General features: G+C 36.4%; 1 protein-coding gene across 10 annotated transcripts in view; it reads left to right on the plus strand.

Moving 5' to 3' along the window:
- Positions 1-20,946, plus strand: part of RABGAP1L (RAB GTPase activating protein 1 like) — a 722,910-nt gene that overhangs the window by 198,879 nt on the left and 503,085 nt on the right. For all 10 annotated transcript variants that reach the window (XR_007191366.2, XM_057315476.1, XM_044387902.3 and 7 more), the window contains one exon: positions 7,410-7,503. Coding sequence is in view for 8 of the 10 variants with exons in the window: in XM_057315476.1 (XP_057171459.1) it covers positions 7,410-7,503 (94 nt within the window). In the remaining 2 variants the exon portion in view is untranslated. The remainder of the gene's footprint in view (positions 1-7,409; positions 7,504-20,946) is intronic.

Consider the following 20,946-nt stretch of genomic DNA (forward strand, 5'->3'; position numbering starts at 1 on the left):
GTTATCTTCATTTCACCCATGTTTAAAGAAAGTAGTAGTTCTACGGTGGGAGTCTGGCAGAACTAGAATCCTCTCTATGGTCGTGCTTTCTCAAGGAGAACAATAGCTGCGGGGAAATTGAAATTGACAAGGAGATTGTGCATGGAAAGGAATGAAGCTAGGCATTTTGGAGGAGTCTCTAACCATACTCCCTGGGTTAAGCAGAGTCTCTCAGAGACCTCTTCTAAAGTAAACTTGATAGAGAAAGTTGAAGCTAGTAGCCGTGGATTCCTTCAACTCTCTCTCTTAACATCTTTGAACTTATCCAAAGCCCCATATTCAGTCAAAATATGAGAGGTCCTTCTGGTCACTCCCTCCCTCCAAACCTGGGCAGTTTCATGTCTTTTTAGGGAATTGGCCTGATTCGTCATCTTTCTCCTTTCAGTGTTTTCTTTCCCAATTACCTTAACTGTATGAACATATTCTAAAAATAAAGCAGTAACAAGAAATACTTCCATTTACTCCACAGTTGAGTGTTACTATGTGCTAAAGGCTATTACATAAAGAAAAGATAAACTCCCAGCTCTCACAGAGCTTGGATTCCAAGAAACAGAAAAAGATTTGTAAAACATGAAAGTTATAGATATTAAATGCCTGCGTAAATCATGAAAACAGGCATGTGTTCATGGAAGTCTTAATATTGTAGGAGTCGATACAGGAGGCAGAAAGGAAGAACTGGCCAATTTTCTGGGGAGTGGGGCTTGGTAAAGGAAGTGTAATGCTTGAATTGACCATGCAGTTCTTTTTAGCTATATCACTCTCTTACCTTCCCATATCTCATGAGCTTGGATGAAGAAAAGTCTACATTTACTGTCACCACTTCCTGCTCAAAACTTGCGCTCCAGCTTCTCCCCTGTACTGTACATCATAGGAAATTCATATTTGTTGAATGAAAACAGCTTTTAATAGTTAACATGTCTGCCTTTTGCCAGGCACGGTAATGTGTATGTTTTGTGTATAATAACTTGCTTAATTGGTACAACTATAGTATAGCATAGATACTGTTATTATTCCCATTTTATAAATAGGCAGCTGAATCACAGAGAGGTTAAGTAACTTAACCAGGATCACAGCTAGTAAATGGTGGAACTGGGTTTCAGAACCAGGCATTTTTGCTCCAAATTCATTATGAATGACTGAATGACTGAATGGACCTGGTTTCCTTTACGCATTTCTGCAATGCCCACGTACTAAAGGTCACTAATTTTCAAGGCATACATTTTTTTTGGAGTTGTAATGGATTTTTCTTTCTTCCGTCCTCTCTCTCCACCCCCCTCCCCCCCAGTTATCAGTTCAGGAAACTTTTAATGTCCTATGGCCAAGTACTAATCTGGGCACTGGGAATACAGAAATAAAGTTTTTCCCCACTGCCAAGAAACTTAAAATCCGATAGAAGAGGATGTACAGGAAAATAGGTGATTGTAATGTGGTGTGATAATTGCTATCATAGAACATGCCCAGAAGGGTAGCTCTTAGCCCATCCAGAAAAGGGTAATCCTAACCTGATTTTTGATGGAAAAAATAAGAGTTATCCAGGAGGATAGGAATCCCAGCCAATTTTCCTTTTTTTTTCCCTAGGTAGAATGGGATACAGTTGCCTTTTTAAAACCTTCAGTGTTACCCTTTTACATAACCACATTTTTCTGTAGTTGCTTCTCTTTGCCACATTCTACTTGCTAACCTCCTCACTGTGTTTCTTACTGCACTTTGGTTTCCAGTGTCTTTTTCTTTCTTTAAAAAAAAAAATATTATTTATTTATTTGAGAAAGAGAGAGAGCACGCATGAGCCTGAGAAAGAGAGAGAGAGAGAGAGAGAGAGCATGAGCAGGGGGGAGGGGCAGAGGGAGAGAGAGAAGCAGGTTCCCACTGAGCAGGGAGCCAGATGCCGGGCTTGATCCCAGGACCCTGGAATCATGACCTGAGCCGAAGGCAGATGCTTAACTTACTGAGCCACCCAGGCGTCCTCCAGTATCTTTTTTATTCTTTTTTTCCCCCTTAAGTTTATTTCTTTCATTCTACCTAGAAACTCCATCATATCTAATACAGTAACTTTAATTTATGTTTCTTTAGCCTCCTTTCTTCTTGTCTAGCCAAGATGGCCAATACGTATTTAAAACACCCATGGTGAGTTGTTTCTGCAGCAAGGAAGATAGATGTGGCTCACTTTTGAGGTCACTAGGATATCAGTTTATTTTTATTCTTCCTGAGTGTCAAGGAGATTATACCCCTGAAACTTGTGTATTAAATTTCTTGCTCTCAATTCAGTGTTTCTCGGGCATGTTGCTTTAAATGTGCCTGCCTTTTCCATTCTTGGCTGTGGCTTCCAGCGTTTACTAGATGTTGGCACTTGGCACAGACTGGAATCTGCTAAATGCCAAACACAGTCTCCCATGAAAACATGGTGTAAAAAAAAAAAAAAAAAAGAAGAAGAAAAGAAAAAAAAACAACACAAAACTCAAAACTGAAAGGAGAGGTAGCATTTGACTCTGGATTCAAACTGAGGTGTCCATCACCTATTAGCAGGGTAACCTCGAGCAAGTTACTTAACCTCTCTGTGCCTCAGTTTTCTTATTTTGAAAGTGGGCGAGTGAGTAGTGACTACCTTATTAGGTTGTTTAGGGAATACAATGAGTTAGTGTCTATAAAATTGAAGAGTAGTGTTTGGAATAGAGATTTAAAGAAAGGATTCAATAAAAGCCTAGGATTCCTGTCTTCTTTGGCTAAGTCCTATTTTTTTGTCCAAGTATTTGGCCCCTGACTTGCTGTGGTTTCTGCCTTAATTGTTCATCAGGGGCCTAGTTTTAACTTCAGTGCGTGTGCTCATTTTCCCCCTTTCTCTTTGTGGTTCTCCTACAATCTAGGTGTTTACAGTTCTAATTCCTTTTTGTGGTGGAAAATAACTTGGGAGATTGTTCAGGGAGACAGTCCCTTGTTGTTGTCAGTGATGATTTTATGGCATATTAGTAGGGATTTATAAAAATGAAATAGGCTTTTGTTTTTCTGTAGCAACAGGGGTTATTTAAAAGATAAAAGTCCTTTCCCCATGCTTATTATAGTTATATGTACTTATTTGAAAAGATAAGAATTTTTATAGAAAAGAAACTTAAAAGTGAAAGATGTGTTCCCTCAATATTTGTTGAATGCCTACTGTGTGAGAAGATACTGTTAAGTGCTGAAACATAATTATTCTTAATAGTTTGGTATATAATCTTATAGCTGTTTTTAAAGGTCTTCATAATCATATAAGTAATACTACTTATTGAAATAAAACTATACTTAAAAATTACTCCTTCGTTTCTTGCTTTTCATCACAAAATAATGTGTTTTAGATGGTTCTCATATAGCATATAAAGATCTAGTCAATTCTTAAACTATAGGGTGGTATTCTTTGGAATGGATGTACCATAATTTAGTTAATGCAACTTCTTTTTTAAAATAAAGATTTTATTTATTTATTTGAGAGAGAGAATGAGAGTGAGAGAGAGAGCACGAGCAGGGGTAGGGGCAGAGGGAGAAGCAGACCTACTGCTGAGCAGGGAGCCCAGCTCAGGGCTTAATCCCAGGACTCTAGATCACGACCTGAGCTGAAGGTAGACGCTTAACTAACTGAGCCACCCAGGGGCCCCTAGTTAATGCAACTTCAATTGAAGAATTCCTGATAATTTTCAATTATTAGTACAAGCAATGATACAGTGAAATCCTTTTACGTATATCTATTTGTAATATGTAATCCTGGAAAATAAATTTTTAGAAGTGGAGTTGCTGAATCAAATGATGTATTAATTTGGACTCTTAATTTATTTAAAAAGATTACTCTTCTATAAAGATCACCTTTTTGCCTGTTTCCCCATGTTTTTATCAGCACTAGATATAATTATTCTTGATGTTCTCTGTTTTTTTCTGTTTCATTGTTTTAATTTGAATAACAAAATTATTGAGATAAGGCTTTCTTTAACATCTTTAATTGGCCAGTTATTTTTTATACAGCTGTACTATGTTTAGGTCCTTGGCCCAATTTTCTGTTGTATTTTTAAAAATAATTTGCTTATTTTTATTAACATATAATGTATTATTTGTTTCAGGGGTATAGGTCTGTGATTCATCAGTCTTACACAATTCATAGTGCTCACCATAGCACATACCCTCCTGTGTCCATCACCCAGCCACTCCATCCCTCCCACTCCCCTCAGTTTGTTTCCTGAGATTAAGAGTCTCTTATGGTTTGTCTCCCTCTCTGGTTTTGTCTTGTTTAATTTTTTCCTCTCTTCCCCTATGATCCTCTGCCTTTTTTCTCAGATTCCACATATGATCTCAGCAAGATCCTATGATAATTGTCTTTCTCTGATTGACTTATTTCGCTTAGCATAATGCCCTCTAGTTCCATCCATGTCATTGCAAATGGCAAGATTTCATTTTTTGATGGCTGCATAATATTCCATTGTCTATGTATACCACATCTTCTTTATCCATATTCATCTGTTGGTGGACATCTAGGCTCTTTCCATAGTTTGGCTATTGTGGACATTGCTGCTATAAACGTTGGTGTGCAGGTGCCCCTTTGGATCACTACATCTGTATCTTTGTGGTAAATGCCCAGTAGTGCAATTGCTGGGTCGTAGGGTAGCTCTATTTTCAACTTTTTCAGGAACCTCCGTACTGTTTTCCAGAGTGGCTGCACCAGCTTGGATTCCCACCAACAGTGCAGGGGGGTTCCCCTTTCTCTGCATCCTCACCAACATCTGTCGTTTCCTGACTCGTTAATTTTAGCCATTCTTACTGGTGTGTCATTGTGGTTTCGATTTGTATTTCCCTGATGCCGAATGATGTTGAGCACTTTTTCTTGTGTCTGTTGGTCATTTGGATGTGTTCTTTGCAGAAATGTCTGTTCATGTCTTCTGCCCATTTCTTGATTGGAATATTTGTTTTTTTTGGTGTTGAGTTTGAGAAGTTCTTTATAGATTTTGGATACTAGCCCTTTATCTGATATGTCATTTGCAAATATCTTCTCCCAGTCTGTCGGTTGTCTTTTAGTTTTATTGACTGTTTCCTTTGCTGTGCAAAAGCTTTTTATCTTGATGAAGTCCCAGTAGTTCCATTTTTGCCCTTGCTTCCCTTGCCTTTGGCGATGTAAGGCTTTCTTTAACATCTTTAATCGGCCAGTTATTTTTTATGCAACTGTACTATGTTAGGTCCTTGGCCCAATTTTCTTTTGGAATTTTTTAGTTTATTTGAATATTAAGACCATTTGTCAAATGTTGGGAAATTTTTTTGGTTTTTTGTTTTTTTAGTATACGCTATACCTTACTTCATGTAAGTTTTCTTTTAAAGATTTTATTTATTTATTTGAGAGAGAGAAAGTACAAGCAGGGGGAGCAGCAGGCTCCCTGCTGAGCAAGGAGCCTGATGTGGGACTCGATCCCAGGACCCTGGGATCATGACCCGAGCCAAAGGCAGCCTCTTAACCAACTGAGCCACCCAGGCGTCCCTTCATATAAGCTTTTAATTTATAGGTAGTCAGATTTCTTAATCTTTCTTATGGCATCTTGGTTTTGTTTTATTTCTTTCCCAAAAAGAATAAGAAGAATCAGAGATTCTCTGTATCAGTAGTGCTTTCTGATTTTTATTACAATCAAGATTAATGATTTGTTTCCTTTTTTTCTTTTTCCTTTTCATTGTGTTCTTCGATTTTGGTCTCCAATTTAGCATATACAACTTCATCAAATACTTTGGAACCTTGATGTGTTTTTATTTACTATGGAGCAAAATAGAGTATAAGGTGGGACCATCTTGGACCCTGCTTAATTGAAATCCAGTTTATATTATAAGTACTCATACTTGGTACCAATTTATAAGAAGAGTGATCAGCAGTCCCTGTTTGCCTGAGATAGTCTAAGTTTAACCTTTTTCCAGTGTAAGTTTTAATAGTGTCCTTTTTCACTCTCAAAAAGTACCTTAAAATAAAAAAATTTTAAGTATTATAAGGCATAGTTTTTTACATTGATAGTTTTTTAGAATATTTTAAAATGTAAGGCTTCCGTTGTTTCTGTTTACCTTATTCCTCTCATACTTAGCAATACTTCATTTGCTTCAACTTTTAAAAAATCTCTCATTTCTATTATTTTCATGATGAACTTGTTGCAAAGTTCACCGAACTGCTTATGCGAGGTATTTCTAGAGCAGTGATGTTAGTGTCTGCCTTCTTGAAATTCATTCCAGTATCCAGAATAATGTTTACTTTTTGAACAAAGTGTTCTAAACATGTTGAAGCATTTGTCTGTGTGTGTGCGTATGTTTTGGTTATACTTTACTAAATATGTGATGAAATCTTTTTGTGTGAATATGACCAAATCTTTTAACCTGGCCAAATAAACCTTCCTTTATTGTATTGTTTTTTGGTGTTGATGCTATCCACCGATATGAATTAGTTTATACTTGGATCGTATGCTAAGTAATAACTGTTCTTAACACCAATCCCTGTGGGATTCACTTAATGCCAGTCCCTATTGTACTGCAACAACATTGAGAAAACATTGCTCCTCGTGATGAGCCAGACAGATTTTTATCTAGCTTATTTTATCATTCAGGTAATACTTCTCCAGACATGTCTTCTATAGTACTGTGTCAAAGTCCTTGTTATAATGTAGATAAATTGTGCCCATTACATTTCCTTTCTCCACCAGCTATGTTACCACTGAAAAGATTTACACAGCTTACAATTACTCATTTTCATCGCTGATTTTAAGCTGTAACTCAGCCAGTTGTATTCTTTCTAAAACTATTACTTTATAGTTGCAGTTTTAAAAGGCCAAATAGTTTAGTCTTTCCTTTAGTCAAAAATATTTGTACTTTTGAATGTATCTTTAAAACCTTAAAATTTTTCCTATATTTCTAGTTGTTTGGTGTTTGTATTATAATATATATATTTTTTGGTGTTATATATTGATATATATATATATCTGACTCTTGATTTCAGTGTTTGTTGGCATCACTAATAAAATATTAATATTTGAGAATGTTAATCTGGTGATTAGAATATCACATAGAAATTTCTAATTCTGTTACCATTAGCTTTAAAATTTTATCCTCTTGGGATAAAGTTATTTATATATAAGTATTTTCAATTTCATACTATATAAACTGTGGATAGGAATTTTTATAAAATGTCAATGCTTTGAGAATATATCTAGGCACTAAAGATAAATTATGTTAATGAAGTTTTTACTGTTTTTTTCCCAATGGGCATAATATAAGCAGAAGTATTGTTTGTTTTATTAGACACACAGTCATGTTTCCAGCTTTGTAATATATAAATATCAAATGTAATATGTAATACGGTGTTTGTCATTTTTGTTTATGTGTTTCTTCTGCAGAGAGTGATAATGAACTCTCAAGTGGAACAGGCGATGTGTCTAAGGATTGTCCTGAGAAGATCCTGTATTCTTGGGGAGAATTGCTAGGAAGATGGTAAAATTTATTTTTTGTATTGAAAATTTTACATTTACATAGTTGATATTAATTTGTCTTATTAATTAAAATCTATATGTTTATCTTGGTATTTTAATGTACTTTAAAAAGATAAAAGTTAAAACATAATTCATGGGTACTCTTTATGTTTGGCTGGGTCTTCCTTCCAGTATGGTCTTATTTAACTTACTTTTGGAAGATACATTTGCCTTATTAGTTCATTTAGATATAACATTGCTCAGAGTAGTCAGCTGTATGCTTTATTGCTAAAATATGTAAATATCTATTGTTAAAGGGTTATATTTCCTTTCTCTACTAAGCTGTTACCATTGAAAGGGGCTGTACTGCTTAGAATTACTCATTTTACCACTGATTATAAACTGTAACTCAGTCTGTTTTATTCTTTCTGACTAAAACTGTTACTTTATATTTTGAAGTATTTTATCTAGAGCTACAAAAAAGGGTACTTTGTTTATATTTAGTATGCATACTCTTTATATTTATTATAGCTAAGTTTTTTAAAGAGGTAATTATGACGATAATTTCTTAGTAAAATTTAAATCTTCACAACAAGAAAATTGTGCCATACCGGTATATAGAAACCATGATTTATTATTGAGTATACATATCAAATTACATGCATGCTGGTGGCCCAGGAGAAGCTACTAAGTCTGGGCAGAATTTCACACATTTTACACAGTAAAGTAGAAGAAAGAAGAATTAAAATTTTGTCTTTTTAAGAGACAGATGAATGCTTCTTATGATAATCTCCTATACACATCCTGAGAGACTCCTGATTTAATTTAGGAGATATATTATTTATGGTTTTGAGGGTTGGAAAGCTCATGACTTCTCACTGTAAAATCTGGAGAATAGTTTTTTCAACTTCCTGACCAAAATGTTGAATCTATTATATTTTTAAGGAGATGCTTTAAGAGTAAGGGAGGGCTTGCTGCCTTCCCTAATTAAACAAAGAAAATTTAATCTTATTTGTCTCACACATACAAATGTAAAATGAACACATCTTAGAGAGTTTATTTAACTCATTAGTTAATGGGAACCAGTAAGATATTAGAACCAATCAAAATGAGAATTCAATTTAGAGATTTATATTCTCTTCCTGATAATTCACTTGCATTGTCATGAACAGGAACTATTTTTATGGCTACGGACAAAAACTTAGGCATTGTTATCAATTTTCTACACATCCTTTGTTGAGAGTTGTAAGTTTGCCTAGATAAAGACAAATAAAGTCATACACGTCTGTCATATCAGATAATTCCCAGAAGGGGCCGCATTCCATAGAAAAGGTGTTCAGTAGTCTCTTTAGCCCATTTCAAAAACCTTTCACAGTATTTCCCTGTACTATATCCAGAGGCTAGTTGATTCATGTCCACCTTTCTGAATTTATCTTGTATGTTTTTTATTGATTTCATTTAGTATTATTTCCACCTTTAAGATGAATTTTCAGTTTCTATGGCCCTGAGTTATTGTTAAAATTATTCATGACACTTGTTAAAGATGACACTTTATTCAAGGAGGGGGAGCTATCACGATAGGTATAGGGATCACTGAAATGAGGTCTTGCAGTAGGGGAGAGGGACTGGGCTCAACTCCAGATATAGGAAATGTGCAAATCAAATTTATAGCCAAGGAGAGGACGGATGTCAGCAGATGGAAAGTTACTGAGAGGAAACATCAGGGGTAAAGTGGTTCTTGGCTAAACTGACTTAACAGGATTCTTTCTAAAGGTGGATCAGGATGATTGGATGTCACCTGAGGATGGTGGAAGATGAGGAACTCAATTAGAAATCAAGGGTGATAAGATACTGAGGATAGGGGATCCTGGCTAAACTGACTTAGTAGGATTGTTGCTAAAATTGGACAATGCAGAGATGAACATCCAAGCTAAAAAGTCAGGGCCTATTTGAGAAGAGAGTTCAGGTGAGTGTGAGTAGAGTTCGGTCAAAAAGAGAATCTTTGTCATTAGTTAATAGAATTTGTAGGACAGTTAGGTGTTGGGAGTGGGGAAGGGGTGCTGATCAGAGCTAGAACATTGTTAGTCAGAGTCCAGTTGGGAAAACAGAAGCCGTGCCAGCCTTTTCAGATAGAAGGGTATTAATGCAAGTAATTGGTTTCTAGTGTGTTAGAATGCCGACATTGAAGTAGGAAGCAGCAGTATCCTCTAGAGGTGGAGAAATAAAATGGAAGAAGTATTGTGAACAGAATCTAGGAACTCAGTGGAGGTCTCCTGAGGAGCCGGTGCAGAGACCTCTGAAGAAGGCTGCCCAGCTGGATGCTTATGCTTCTGAGGATGCTTAGAGCACCTAGGGTTTAGAAGGACCTGTGAGGGGAGGGGTCATTTGGTTAGTTCTTGGCTTCTAAAGAGTTACCCAGACCTCTGAGCTGGTGGGGAGACACTATATGATTGGTGCTGCTATTTCCTAGAGCACCTGGAAGGTATCAGTAATTCTCAAGAGTCATGGTATAGCTACTACTGGCAACACAATCCTTTCTTTTCTTCTACCTTTCGATCGCATACCACTGTTAACTTATTGGCAGAACCTAACTTGGGAACTAAGTTTTACAAGGTTGGAGGATACAAGGTTAACATGCAAAAATCAATCTTATTTCTATATACTAACAATGAAAAATTGAAAATAGAAATTTAAAACAACATAAAAGCTCTAGAAAAACAATGAAACATTTAGGTAGAAATTGAACAAACTGTTACTAGACCTATTACATTGAAGTAGAAGACAGTAATGAAAGAAATCAAAGAAGACCTACCTCAATAAATGGAAAAATATACCATGTTTATAGAATGAAAGTCTCAATATTGTTAAGATTTCCATTCTGCCCATACCAGTCTTTGGGATCAATGTAACTTCAATCAAAATCCTAGTGGAATTTTTTTTGGTAGCAACTGAACAGCTGATTCTAAAATTTATATAGAAAAGCAAAGTAACTGGAATATCAAAGCACTTTTAAAAATGAAGAACAAATTTGGGAGACTCATACTACCTGATTTCAGGGCTTACCATCAAGCTACAGTAATCATGACGTTATTGACGAAAGGATAAACACATAGATGAAAGGTGCAGAATAGAGAGTTCAGAAATAGAGCCACACAATGTAAATAGGCATTTCTCCAGAGAAGACAAGCTAATGGCCAGCCAGCACCTGAAAAGATGCTTAACATCATTAGCCATTAGGGGAATGCAAATCAAAACCACAATGAGATACCACTTTGCATCTACTGGGTTACCTATAATAAAAAAGACAAATAATAACAACTATTGGCAAGGATGTGGAGAAACTGAAACCCTCTTACACTGCTGATAACAATGTAAAATGGTGCAGCAGCCATTTTGGAAGACATTCTTTCAGTTACTCCAAAGGTTAAATATAGAGGTAAGATATGGCCTAACAATCCCACTCCTACTAATATACCCAAGAGAAATGAAAGCATATGTCTACACAAACATTTGTACACAAATATTCATGGTATCGTTATTCATAATAACCAAAAAGTGGAACCGATCCAAATTCCATCAAGTGATGAATGGATAAATAAATGTGGTATATACATATGATGGGATATTATTCAGCAATAAAAATAAAGTACTGGTACATCTACAACATGCATGACCCTTCAAAACATTATGCTGCATGAAGAAAGCAAATCAGAAAAGAGCAATTATATGATTTCATTTATATGAAGTATCAAGAATAGGGAAATCTATAGAGATAGAAAGTAGGTGAGTGGTTGTCCAGAGCTAGAGTGAGGATTTAGGGAAATGGGGAGTGAATGCTAAGAGATACAGGGTTTCTTTTTGGGGTAATGAAAATGTTCTAAAATAGATTGTGGTAATGGCTATACAACTGAATATATTAAAATCATTGAATTAAGTACTTTAAATGGATGAATTGTATGGTATGTGCGTTATATCTTGATACAGTTGTATACAAAAAAATACACATATGTGGTCTATTGATTGTAAACAAAGGTTTAATTGAAAGTCAGTGGAGAAAGGATAATCTTTTTAGCAAATTGTGCCTAGCAATTAGGTATCTATATGCAAAGAATAAAAACAATAAAAACAAACTTGGGGCACACCTTGCCCCATATTGAAAATTAACTCATATTGGGTCATAGACCTAAATGTAAGAGCTAAAATTATAAAGACTGTAGAAGAAAACATAGGAAATCTTTGTGACCTTTGGTTAGGCAGAGATTTCTTAGATATGACACCAAAGGGATGATGTCTGAAGGAAAAAAATTATAAATTTGACTTCATCAAAACTAAGAACATTTGTTCTTCAAAAGACCTTCACAAGAATGAAAAGCTACACACTGGGAGAGAATATGTGCAAAACTGAAATCTGATAAAATGCTTGTATCCAGGATATAAAAAAATTCTCAAAACTCAATACTAACCCCCCCCCTCAAAACCCCATTTAAAAATAAGCAGAAGATCTGAACAGATACTTCACCAAAGAAGATATTTTGGATTATAAATAAGCCCATGAAAAAATGCTAAGCAACATAAGTCATTAGGGAAATACCAATTAAATCCACAATGAGGTACTACTATACTACTACACACATATTCAAATGACTAAAATAAAAAAGCAAAACAACAACAAAAAAGCACTATAATACCAAGAGCTAGCAAGGATACGTAGCAACTGCAGCTCTCATATTTTGCTGGTGGAAATTCAAAGTGGTGTTTTGGAAAGTGGCATTTTCTTATAAAGTTAAACACATACTTGTTATCACTACCCAGCAATTCCAGTTCTACTCCTATGTATTTACCCAAGTGCAATGAAAACCTGTGTACAAAAGTCTGCAACATCTTTGTTCATAATTGCCCCAAACTGGAAACAATCCAAATGCTCTCCAATGTGGATCAACTAACTGGTACATCCAGCCACTGGAATATTCCTGAGCAATTAAAAGAGTGAACTACTGATACACGCAACAACATGGTGGATCTCAAATGCATTACGTTAAGTGAAATATGTCAGATTTGAATGGCTAAATACTACATGATTTCACTTATATAAGATTCTAGAAAAGCCAAACTATCATGATAGAAAATTTATTAGTAGCTTCCAAGAATTGATCATGTTGGGTGGTGTTTTCTACAAGAGAGCATAGAATTTTTGAACTGTCCTATATTTTGGTTATAGTGATGACCACATAACTGTATGAATTTGTCAAAACTCACAGAACTGGGGTGAATTTTACACTGCATAAATTGTACCTTAAATGGCAAAACCAAAACAAAACAAAAAAACCCAAACCCCAAAAACCCAGAGCGTTAATCCTGATCATTTTAATTGTTGAGGCACAAAATGCTACTACTATATCAGAAAAAGAAAAGAAGAAAAAAGACCCAAATGCTTATTTTATATGGTGTACTACACAGAATACATCAGAACAAGTAATAAATATGAATGAAAGAAGGAAATAGGAAAAAAAGGAAAAAGGAATGAAATTCACGGCTTATATGTAGAGTAGCTCTTTGAAGTGTGTGCTCTTCTTAGGTCAGTGCCTTTATTATCCCTTGTATTCACATTCCTCTCTCTTTACTTTGATTTGTAGTATTTATTGTAGGAATCACTGTATCAAACTAATTTTTCTATTCTAGCCCTTCAAAGTTATGTCAAATGCACATGACCTCCTGAAATTCACTTTTGTCCTACAGGTCCCTATCACAGTGCCTAGGTGCTCAACAAAAATTTATTAAATGAATTTATGAATGAAAATTCTTGACTTACAGATTTCTGTCCCTTCAAGTCTATGAAAGTTTTACATAGCTACATTTGGTACTTGATTATTTTTTTTCTTGTGTAATTTTTAAATACATGTAAATTGGTATATTTCCTGTTAGATTGTTAGTAGATTCATTTTTCATAGGACAGTTATTGACTGCTTTGTGTCTTGATCATGTCATGTTATGGTGAGATGTTTTTACTTAAACATTTTGAAAGCATCATTCTGGCTTTGAAGTGAAAAATAAATTATAAGAAAGCAAAGACAAAAGCAGGCAGAATAGTTAGAAGACTATTGTAAACAAACCAGGAGAGAGATGATGATGTCTTAGACCATGCTGATAGCAAAAAGTAACGTGATCAGATTCTGGATTTATTTTGAGGCAGAGCTGATGGAATTTGCTTATGTTTCCTGTGTGACTTGAGAAAAAGACACAACCGACCAACGATGCCAGAGTTTTGGCTTGAACAACTAGGTCTCGCATTTACTTAAATATGAAAGACAAAAGGAGGAAGAACACCTTTGGAAGATAAAATCAAGATTTGGGAGATGTTGAGATGTCTTGCAGACATCCAAAGAATTGTGTCCTTTGGTCAGTTACATGTTAGATTGAATTCAAAGGAAAAGTAAGGATGGAAATAGGAGTTTGGGAGCCATCGATGTATAGATGATCTTGAAAGCTGTTAGAATGGACAAGATTACTTAGGGAGTGTATAGAGAAGTCATCCAGGGACCAGGCCCTTGTCCACTCCAGCGTCTGGAGGTTGGAGAGAGAGGGAGGATCACACAGAGGAGTCCAAGAAAGCACAGCTGTAAAGGTAGGAGAAGAAACAAGATAGAAATCAAAGGAACTAAGTCTGTCAAGAAGAAGGGAAGGATCAGTTGCTGATAGGTCAAGTCAGAGTGAGCCTGAGAATTTTACTTGATCCAGCAATGCGGTTGTCACTGATGACCCTGACAAGAACCTCTCAATGGAGCGGTGAGAATGAAAGCTTGATTAGACCGTGTCTAAGAGGAAAGATAATCAGCAGGTATAGGGACCTCTTCAGAGTAGTTTTGCTGTAAAAGGATTACAAGAAATAGGGACATGTTAGGAAGTGCGTGTGGATTGAGAAGTTATTCTAAAAATTAAGATGGTCAATTTAGCATGTCGTATGTTGTTGGAAATAATCTAGGGGAGAAAATTTGGTAATGCCAGAAGGAGAGGACACAGTTGCCAGAGAAGTCGTTGAATGGGCAAGAAGAGATGGATTTTTTGTCTAATGGAGGAGTTGTATTTAGGAGCACAGGCAGTTCATTGTGACAGGAGGAAAGGTGGGGCATGGCTACAAAGTAATAGCTGACTGAAGTTTACCTGCTGTGTGCCAGGTGTTACCCTGAGCACTTTAGATGCCTTACTCAAGTCATCACAGCACCCCTCTGAGGTACGGACTATTATTATCTTTATTTTAGAGATGAGAAACTGGGGGCCCCTGGGAGCTCAGTTGGTTAAGCCTTTGGCTCAGGTCATGATCCCGGGTCCTGGGATCGAGCCCTACATCGGGCTCCCTGCTCAGTGGGGAGATTGCTTCTTCCTCTCCCTCTGCGGCTCCCCCTGCTTGTGCTCTCTCACTCTGTCAACTAAATAAAATCTTAAAAAAAAAAAAAAAAAAAAAGAGATGAGAAACTGAGGTGCAACTACATTAAGAGGCTAACATAAAAATGCACAGAAGATAATGGCAATGAATTAGGTAACTTGCTCAAGAGCCAGTAAGTAATTTGCCCACAATCATGCGGTGAGTAAATGACCACGTCAGGGTTTGAATCTAGACAGTCTGGCTCCAGAGCCAGAACTTTTAAAGCCAAGTGGACAGGTGCCATTTCTGTAGTGTGGGTAGGTTACTGGATTAGTTTTTATAGAAGAATGTAGAAATTACAATGAGAGGGAGAGAATAAATTGGGAAATTGATTCCTTTGCCAGCCTTCCAGTAGGAGTTTACAGAGAGACCATAAGAATGGCAGGAACACAAATTACTTTGGTGACTAAATAAATAGCAAATTGAGAGCTTTGCTGTTTTTATAAAATACAAGATTTATAACTTGGTTGGAACATACATTTTATGAAGATCTTCCTAGGCTCTAGGAGATACGTAGATAAAGACACAGTTCCTGCCTTTGAGCTTCATAATGAAGAAAGATAGGAATGTATACTCATAACAGACCATTTTAATAAACTAACAAACACTGAGTTGTTTCAGATTTCTTGACCATTTTGTTATTTTTTCCTATAGGATGATTTCATCCGACTGAAAAAAAATTATCTTCTGTCTCTTAGGAACTGTGTTAGACATTGCTGATTTAAAGATGAATAGGAGATAATTCCTACCTCCAAGGAGTTTGCCCTCTTACAGAGGCATGTAAACATTTAAACAGATAATTGTGATGTCATGGATATGGAAAAGTGAGAAAATAATATAGAGTAAAGCCTCATGTGCCCACCATCCAACTTCAGTGGTTATCAACATAGTAAAGACAATCCTCAACAAATATTTTAAAGCTAAAATTGCTATGGTGCTTTTTGTTATTTAGGAAGAAACTTTTTTTTTTTAAAGATTTTATTTATTTATTTGACAGAGACAGCCAGTGAGAGAGGGAACACAAGCAGGGGGAGTGGGAGAGGAAGAAGCAGGCTCCTAGCGGAGGAGCCTAATGTGGGGCTCGATCCCAGAATGCCGGGATCACGCCCTGAGCCGAAGGCAGACACTTAATGACTGCACCACCCAGGCACCCCTAGGAAGAAACTTTTAATAGAGAAACTGGTTGGGAGGTAATTGCATGGGTTGATGAGATCTTACCAAACTCACAGGGAGAGGAGTTTCCAAATGGGGAAAGATTTTGGAGGTAGAAGTGATAGGGCTCGTTACATAACATGCCCTCCTTAATGTCCGTCTCCCCTCCAGCAACCCTCAGTTTTTTTCCTATAGTTAAGTGTCTCTTATGGTTTATCTCCTTCTCTGATTTCATCTTATTTTATTTTCCCCTCCCTTCCCCTATGATCCTGTTTTGTTTCTTAAATTCCACATATGAGTGAAATCATATAATTGTTTTTCTCTGATTGACTTATTTTGCTTAGCATAATACTGTCTATTTCCATCCACATTGTTGCAAATGGTAAGATTTCATTTTTCTGATGGCTGAGTAATATTCCATTGTATGTATATACCACATCTTCTTTATCCATTCATCTACTGATGGACATCTAGGCTCTTTCCATAGTTTGGCTATTGTGGATACTGCTGCTGTAAACACTGGGGTGCAGGTGCCCCTTGGATCACTATGTGAGGAAGCTATTTTAAACAACTAAAAGAACTGATTTTTTTGACCTTTACAAAATGTGCTGCATCTTCTACAATTCAAATATTTTTATTTTATTTGGCTCATTATTGCAGTCGTGTCATGATAATTCATATGCATAAAAAGGGTAAAATTTGCCTAATTGAGCGAAATTTATATCTATTATACAAGGATTGATAAAAATTTTTAATGGCTCTTGAAATGTCTTTTTTAAACATTAGTGTTCTTTACATTTAGAAGCTTTTGGTGAGTCTTAGCAATACTGGTTAGGTACTTACATGAAGTTATTTTTGTGATTTATTTAAGTAAAGCACCTGTTGTATAAAATACTGCAGTTTTGCTTTGGGGATATTTTTCTTTAAAGTGAGGAGACAGCCTGTGTTGTTGTTGTTGTTCTTTTTTTAAAGATTTGTGTTATTTATTTGTCAGAGAGAGAGAGCGCATGTGCACAAGCAGGGGGAGCGGCCGTCAGAGGGAGAAGCAGGCTCCCCACTGAGCAAGGAGCCTGATGAGGGACTCAATCCCAGGACTCTGGGATCATGACCTGAACCAAAGGCAGACGACAGACTGAGCCACCCAGGTGTCCCTTCAGCCTGTGTTCTTAATGAACTTTTAACTAAAATATAGTTGAAAGTATTTGAACTTATATAGAACCACTAGATCACTGTATTGAAATAAAGTGAAACGTTTATGGATAAAAGCAGAATTCAGTTAATTAAATATACCACTAGAAAGATGTAAAGGGAAATAATATGAATTTGAAATTATCAGAAAGAAATAAAGATAGTATGGAAAAGAAAGCTAAAAACAGAGCGTGTTAAAAGTTCAGTAGTGGAGGTCTGTTATATGAGCTTGGAGGTAAGGTGTCTTGAAGAAATAACTGCAGGGAAAACGTGAGTGAGCTAGAATTGAGGAAGAGGGCCAGCGGCAGGGAGAGAGGAAGAGAGGAGATGTGTGATGGGAGGACTTGGAAAATCCAAACTGGAAAGTGGTAGCAAGATTTCTGTGACATGTTGAATGTATTCAAAATAGTAGTGCTCATGGCCTGAGTATTAAATTATTGAGAGAATTTAAGGAATTGGGCAGAATTACTTCTGGATAACTGCTTCTGGTTTTGCAATTGTGTGGTAGCTGTTGAGATTTTTGAAAACTAGACGAATGGAGTACTGACTCTGAAAACTTAGGTAAAAAGGTCACATTTTATAGCAGGAAGATTTCCTAACCAAAAATACTAAGTGAATGTCTGAGGTGAAAATTAGGTGTTGGTTTATTGAATAAAACCATCTTCAAGCTATTCATCCTCTTTTATTAGAATATCAGAAAATTGATATATATTTGGTAGGCACTTTGATTGTGTTCTTCACGGCTATACTAACCAAAGTGGGAAAGTGTTGTCTTAATCTGTGGTCTCAGCCGAACCAAGCATCAACAAACTGCTGGGAGGACAAAATAAAATATAAGCTCAGAGGGAACCCGAAAGGCTAGAATCACTAAGCATGAACATTTAGAGCTTTCTTCCTTTTTCACATTAACATATAATGTTCCATTTTTTTCAGCTGAGAAAAAAATCCTGCTCGTCTTCACCCCCAAATCAAAGTATGTGCTCTTCATCTTCAGACTGATCTTTTAATCTGTCTTTTTTCCTGAAGGTTTTTTTTTTTTAAGACTTCAAGTATTTATTTGAGAGAGAGAGAGAGAGCAAGAGAGAGAGCACAAGGGGGATGGGAGATGCAGAGGGAGAGGGAGAAGCAGGCTCCCCGCTGAGCAGGAAGCCCTATGTGGGGCTCAATCCCAGGACCCTGAGATCATGACCTGAGCCAAAGGCAGACGCTTAACCAACTGAGCCACCCAGGCGCCCCTCTTGAAATTTTTCTTAATGTAGCTTGTTTAATTTAAGTAAGATCTAGGTTTACATATTTAGATCTTCTCACTGTTGGGGGAAGGAGAAATCCCTGTCTTTTAGTTTCAGTTCTAGCTATTCTTTTTCCTGAGGGAACCTTTTAAAATGGGTCAAGCCACGGTCCTCACAGTCTTCTATTTCCCAGCCACCTACGTCCACCTCCCTTCTGTCAAAATTGCCCTAATTCCATCAGTGACCACTCAATGTCATTCAGTGGCTTTTCTTCTCATCTCTTGATTTCTCTGCTGTTTTTGTTAGAAATGATACCTTCCCTTTGAAATTCTCTTTGGACAGTTTTGGAATAGAAAAAGTTCTTATATGCCTAGATAGTTTCAAGAAAAGATGTCTCTTTTGAAGGTAACTAGATGAATACATGGCAGCTTTATGAACTTATTAAAATCACTGTGAATGTTTGCTTTTAAAAAAGCATTCTTTTTTTTTTTTTTGCTTAGCCTTAGTAGTTGATCATATTAATTTAATTTTATAAATCTGTTCACTCATGTATCTAAAATACATTGAATGCCTTCTCTGTGCCAAGCACTGTTCTAAGTACTTGGGGTGCAAAAGCAAAGAAGACAGATTCTTGCCCTTCTGGAGTTTTTTATTTATGTATTAAAATCTACCTGATTACTGTACATTTAGTATATATCTGCTTAATGTGTGACTTTTTGAATAATTAGATGCCTCTTGTTTCCAGTGCATGGTGCAGCTCATGTAACAACTAGTTGCCTATTTCTAGGTCTCTTGATAGCTGCAGTTAGTGTTTTATTAAAGCAATGGCCGTATGTAGTTACTGATAGGTTGTTTTATCAGAAATAATGAAAGCAATGATTATTTCCGTAAATTGCTATTTCATTTGAGTCCTCCCTTGTCACAGATATATACTAGTAGTATTTGGCTTAATATCCCTTAGTGCCCCTTCAGTATTAGGGTGCTGTGTGCAGTATAATTACTATATGATTACCAGGATAATCAGTAAATTAAATCTGTTAATCATGTAGTGTTATGAATGACCTAGTTCTTTTTAAATGTCAGTCTATAAAGATAAATAGAGCCTAGGTTTTTAAGAGAGGAGAAAAGATTTTTTTCCATAATGCCTGGCCAGACAGGTGGCTGAGGGTCAGCGAGAAGCTGAATGTTGATTGAGTGGAATCATATTGTGGTGAAATGTTCAGTAGGGGCGTGTGTATGCATGTGTATGTATGCATGTATAGGGAAAAATATTCCAAATATAAAGTCTTATTTTAAATCATTATACAAAATTATATTTGCCGGCAGTATTGGAAATATATTGTGGTATGACGAGTGAATGTTAGGAAGCTGTGCTGCGAGGTCTAGGGTGAATAGAACAGGTGGCAGTGTCGAGATAGGGAGAAGTGCATGGAATTTGGAAAGGTCAGGAAAAATGCATTAGACTTGTTGATGGATTACTGTAGGGCAGAGAGTAATGTCAACAATAACTCCTAGGTTTCTAATTTGGATAGATTGTGGTGACAGTCCCTGAGATGGGATACCCTGGAGAACAAGGTTTAGGAAGAAAATATGGATTGAGGTTTGGACATGTTGATTTTGACATGCCTTTGAGCCTGTGGAACTCCAAACACATGGGAATGAGTGAAAACACTCAGAGACGAGAGAGCCATGAGAAGTAGACCACTGAGGAGAGTGTGGAGAGAGCACCCAAAACACTTGGGAAGTTCATAGAGGAGAAGCAACAACAGTGGGGTCTGTGAGGGGAAGAGAGAGGGCTTTGTCATTGAAGCCAAAGGAAGCAAAGTGGTAAACAGTGAAAGGATTGAAAAATGTCCCTTGAACATTGTGGCATGGAGAGACGTCATGTATTACTTCAGTGAAAACTAAGGAGAGCTGCAGAAGCCATGTTGAGCTAGGTCGAGGAATGAGTGAGAGAGGAGGAAATAGAGGTAATGACTATTTAACAACTCTTTTGAGAAATTTGTTGTTGCAAGGTTGGAGACAGTTTGATAGCCAGAGGATTATGTGGGGTTGAGGAAAGGTTTCTTTTACATGGGAGGTGTGTATTGGAGTTTTAATAGCTGTGGATACACTGATGACTTACTGATCTATATAACATGTAGCATATGATATATTTAATTAGTTTGCTATTCCCCTTATATTGTGGGACTTAAAATTCAGAATATTTTGCATTTAATTTCAGAGGAAAATGAGCTTAGACCTTTGTACACTCTTGTTTTTAGTTAATTCAGTTTTTTACCCTAAGAGTACAGAAACTCAGCTACCCTCAAACAACATATGTTTTTCCTATTCGAAAGTATAATCAGAACCAAATAAATTGTGAGAAAGATCATTTTATGACTGATCCCGGCTCTCATGTGGCATAATATTCTTTTGCTAATATTATACTCAATTGAATAGCAAAGAAGAGGCAGCTGGAAGGGGTTACAGGTAT

Source organism: Ursus arctos, unplaced genomic scaffold (genome assembly GCF_023065955.2).
Source record: "Ursus arctos isolate Adak ecotype North America unplaced genomic scaffold, UrsArc2.0 scaffold_2, whole genome shotgun sequence".
Taxonomy (NCBI): Eukaryota; Metazoa; Chordata; class Mammalia; order Carnivora; family Ursidae; genus Ursus; species Ursus arctos.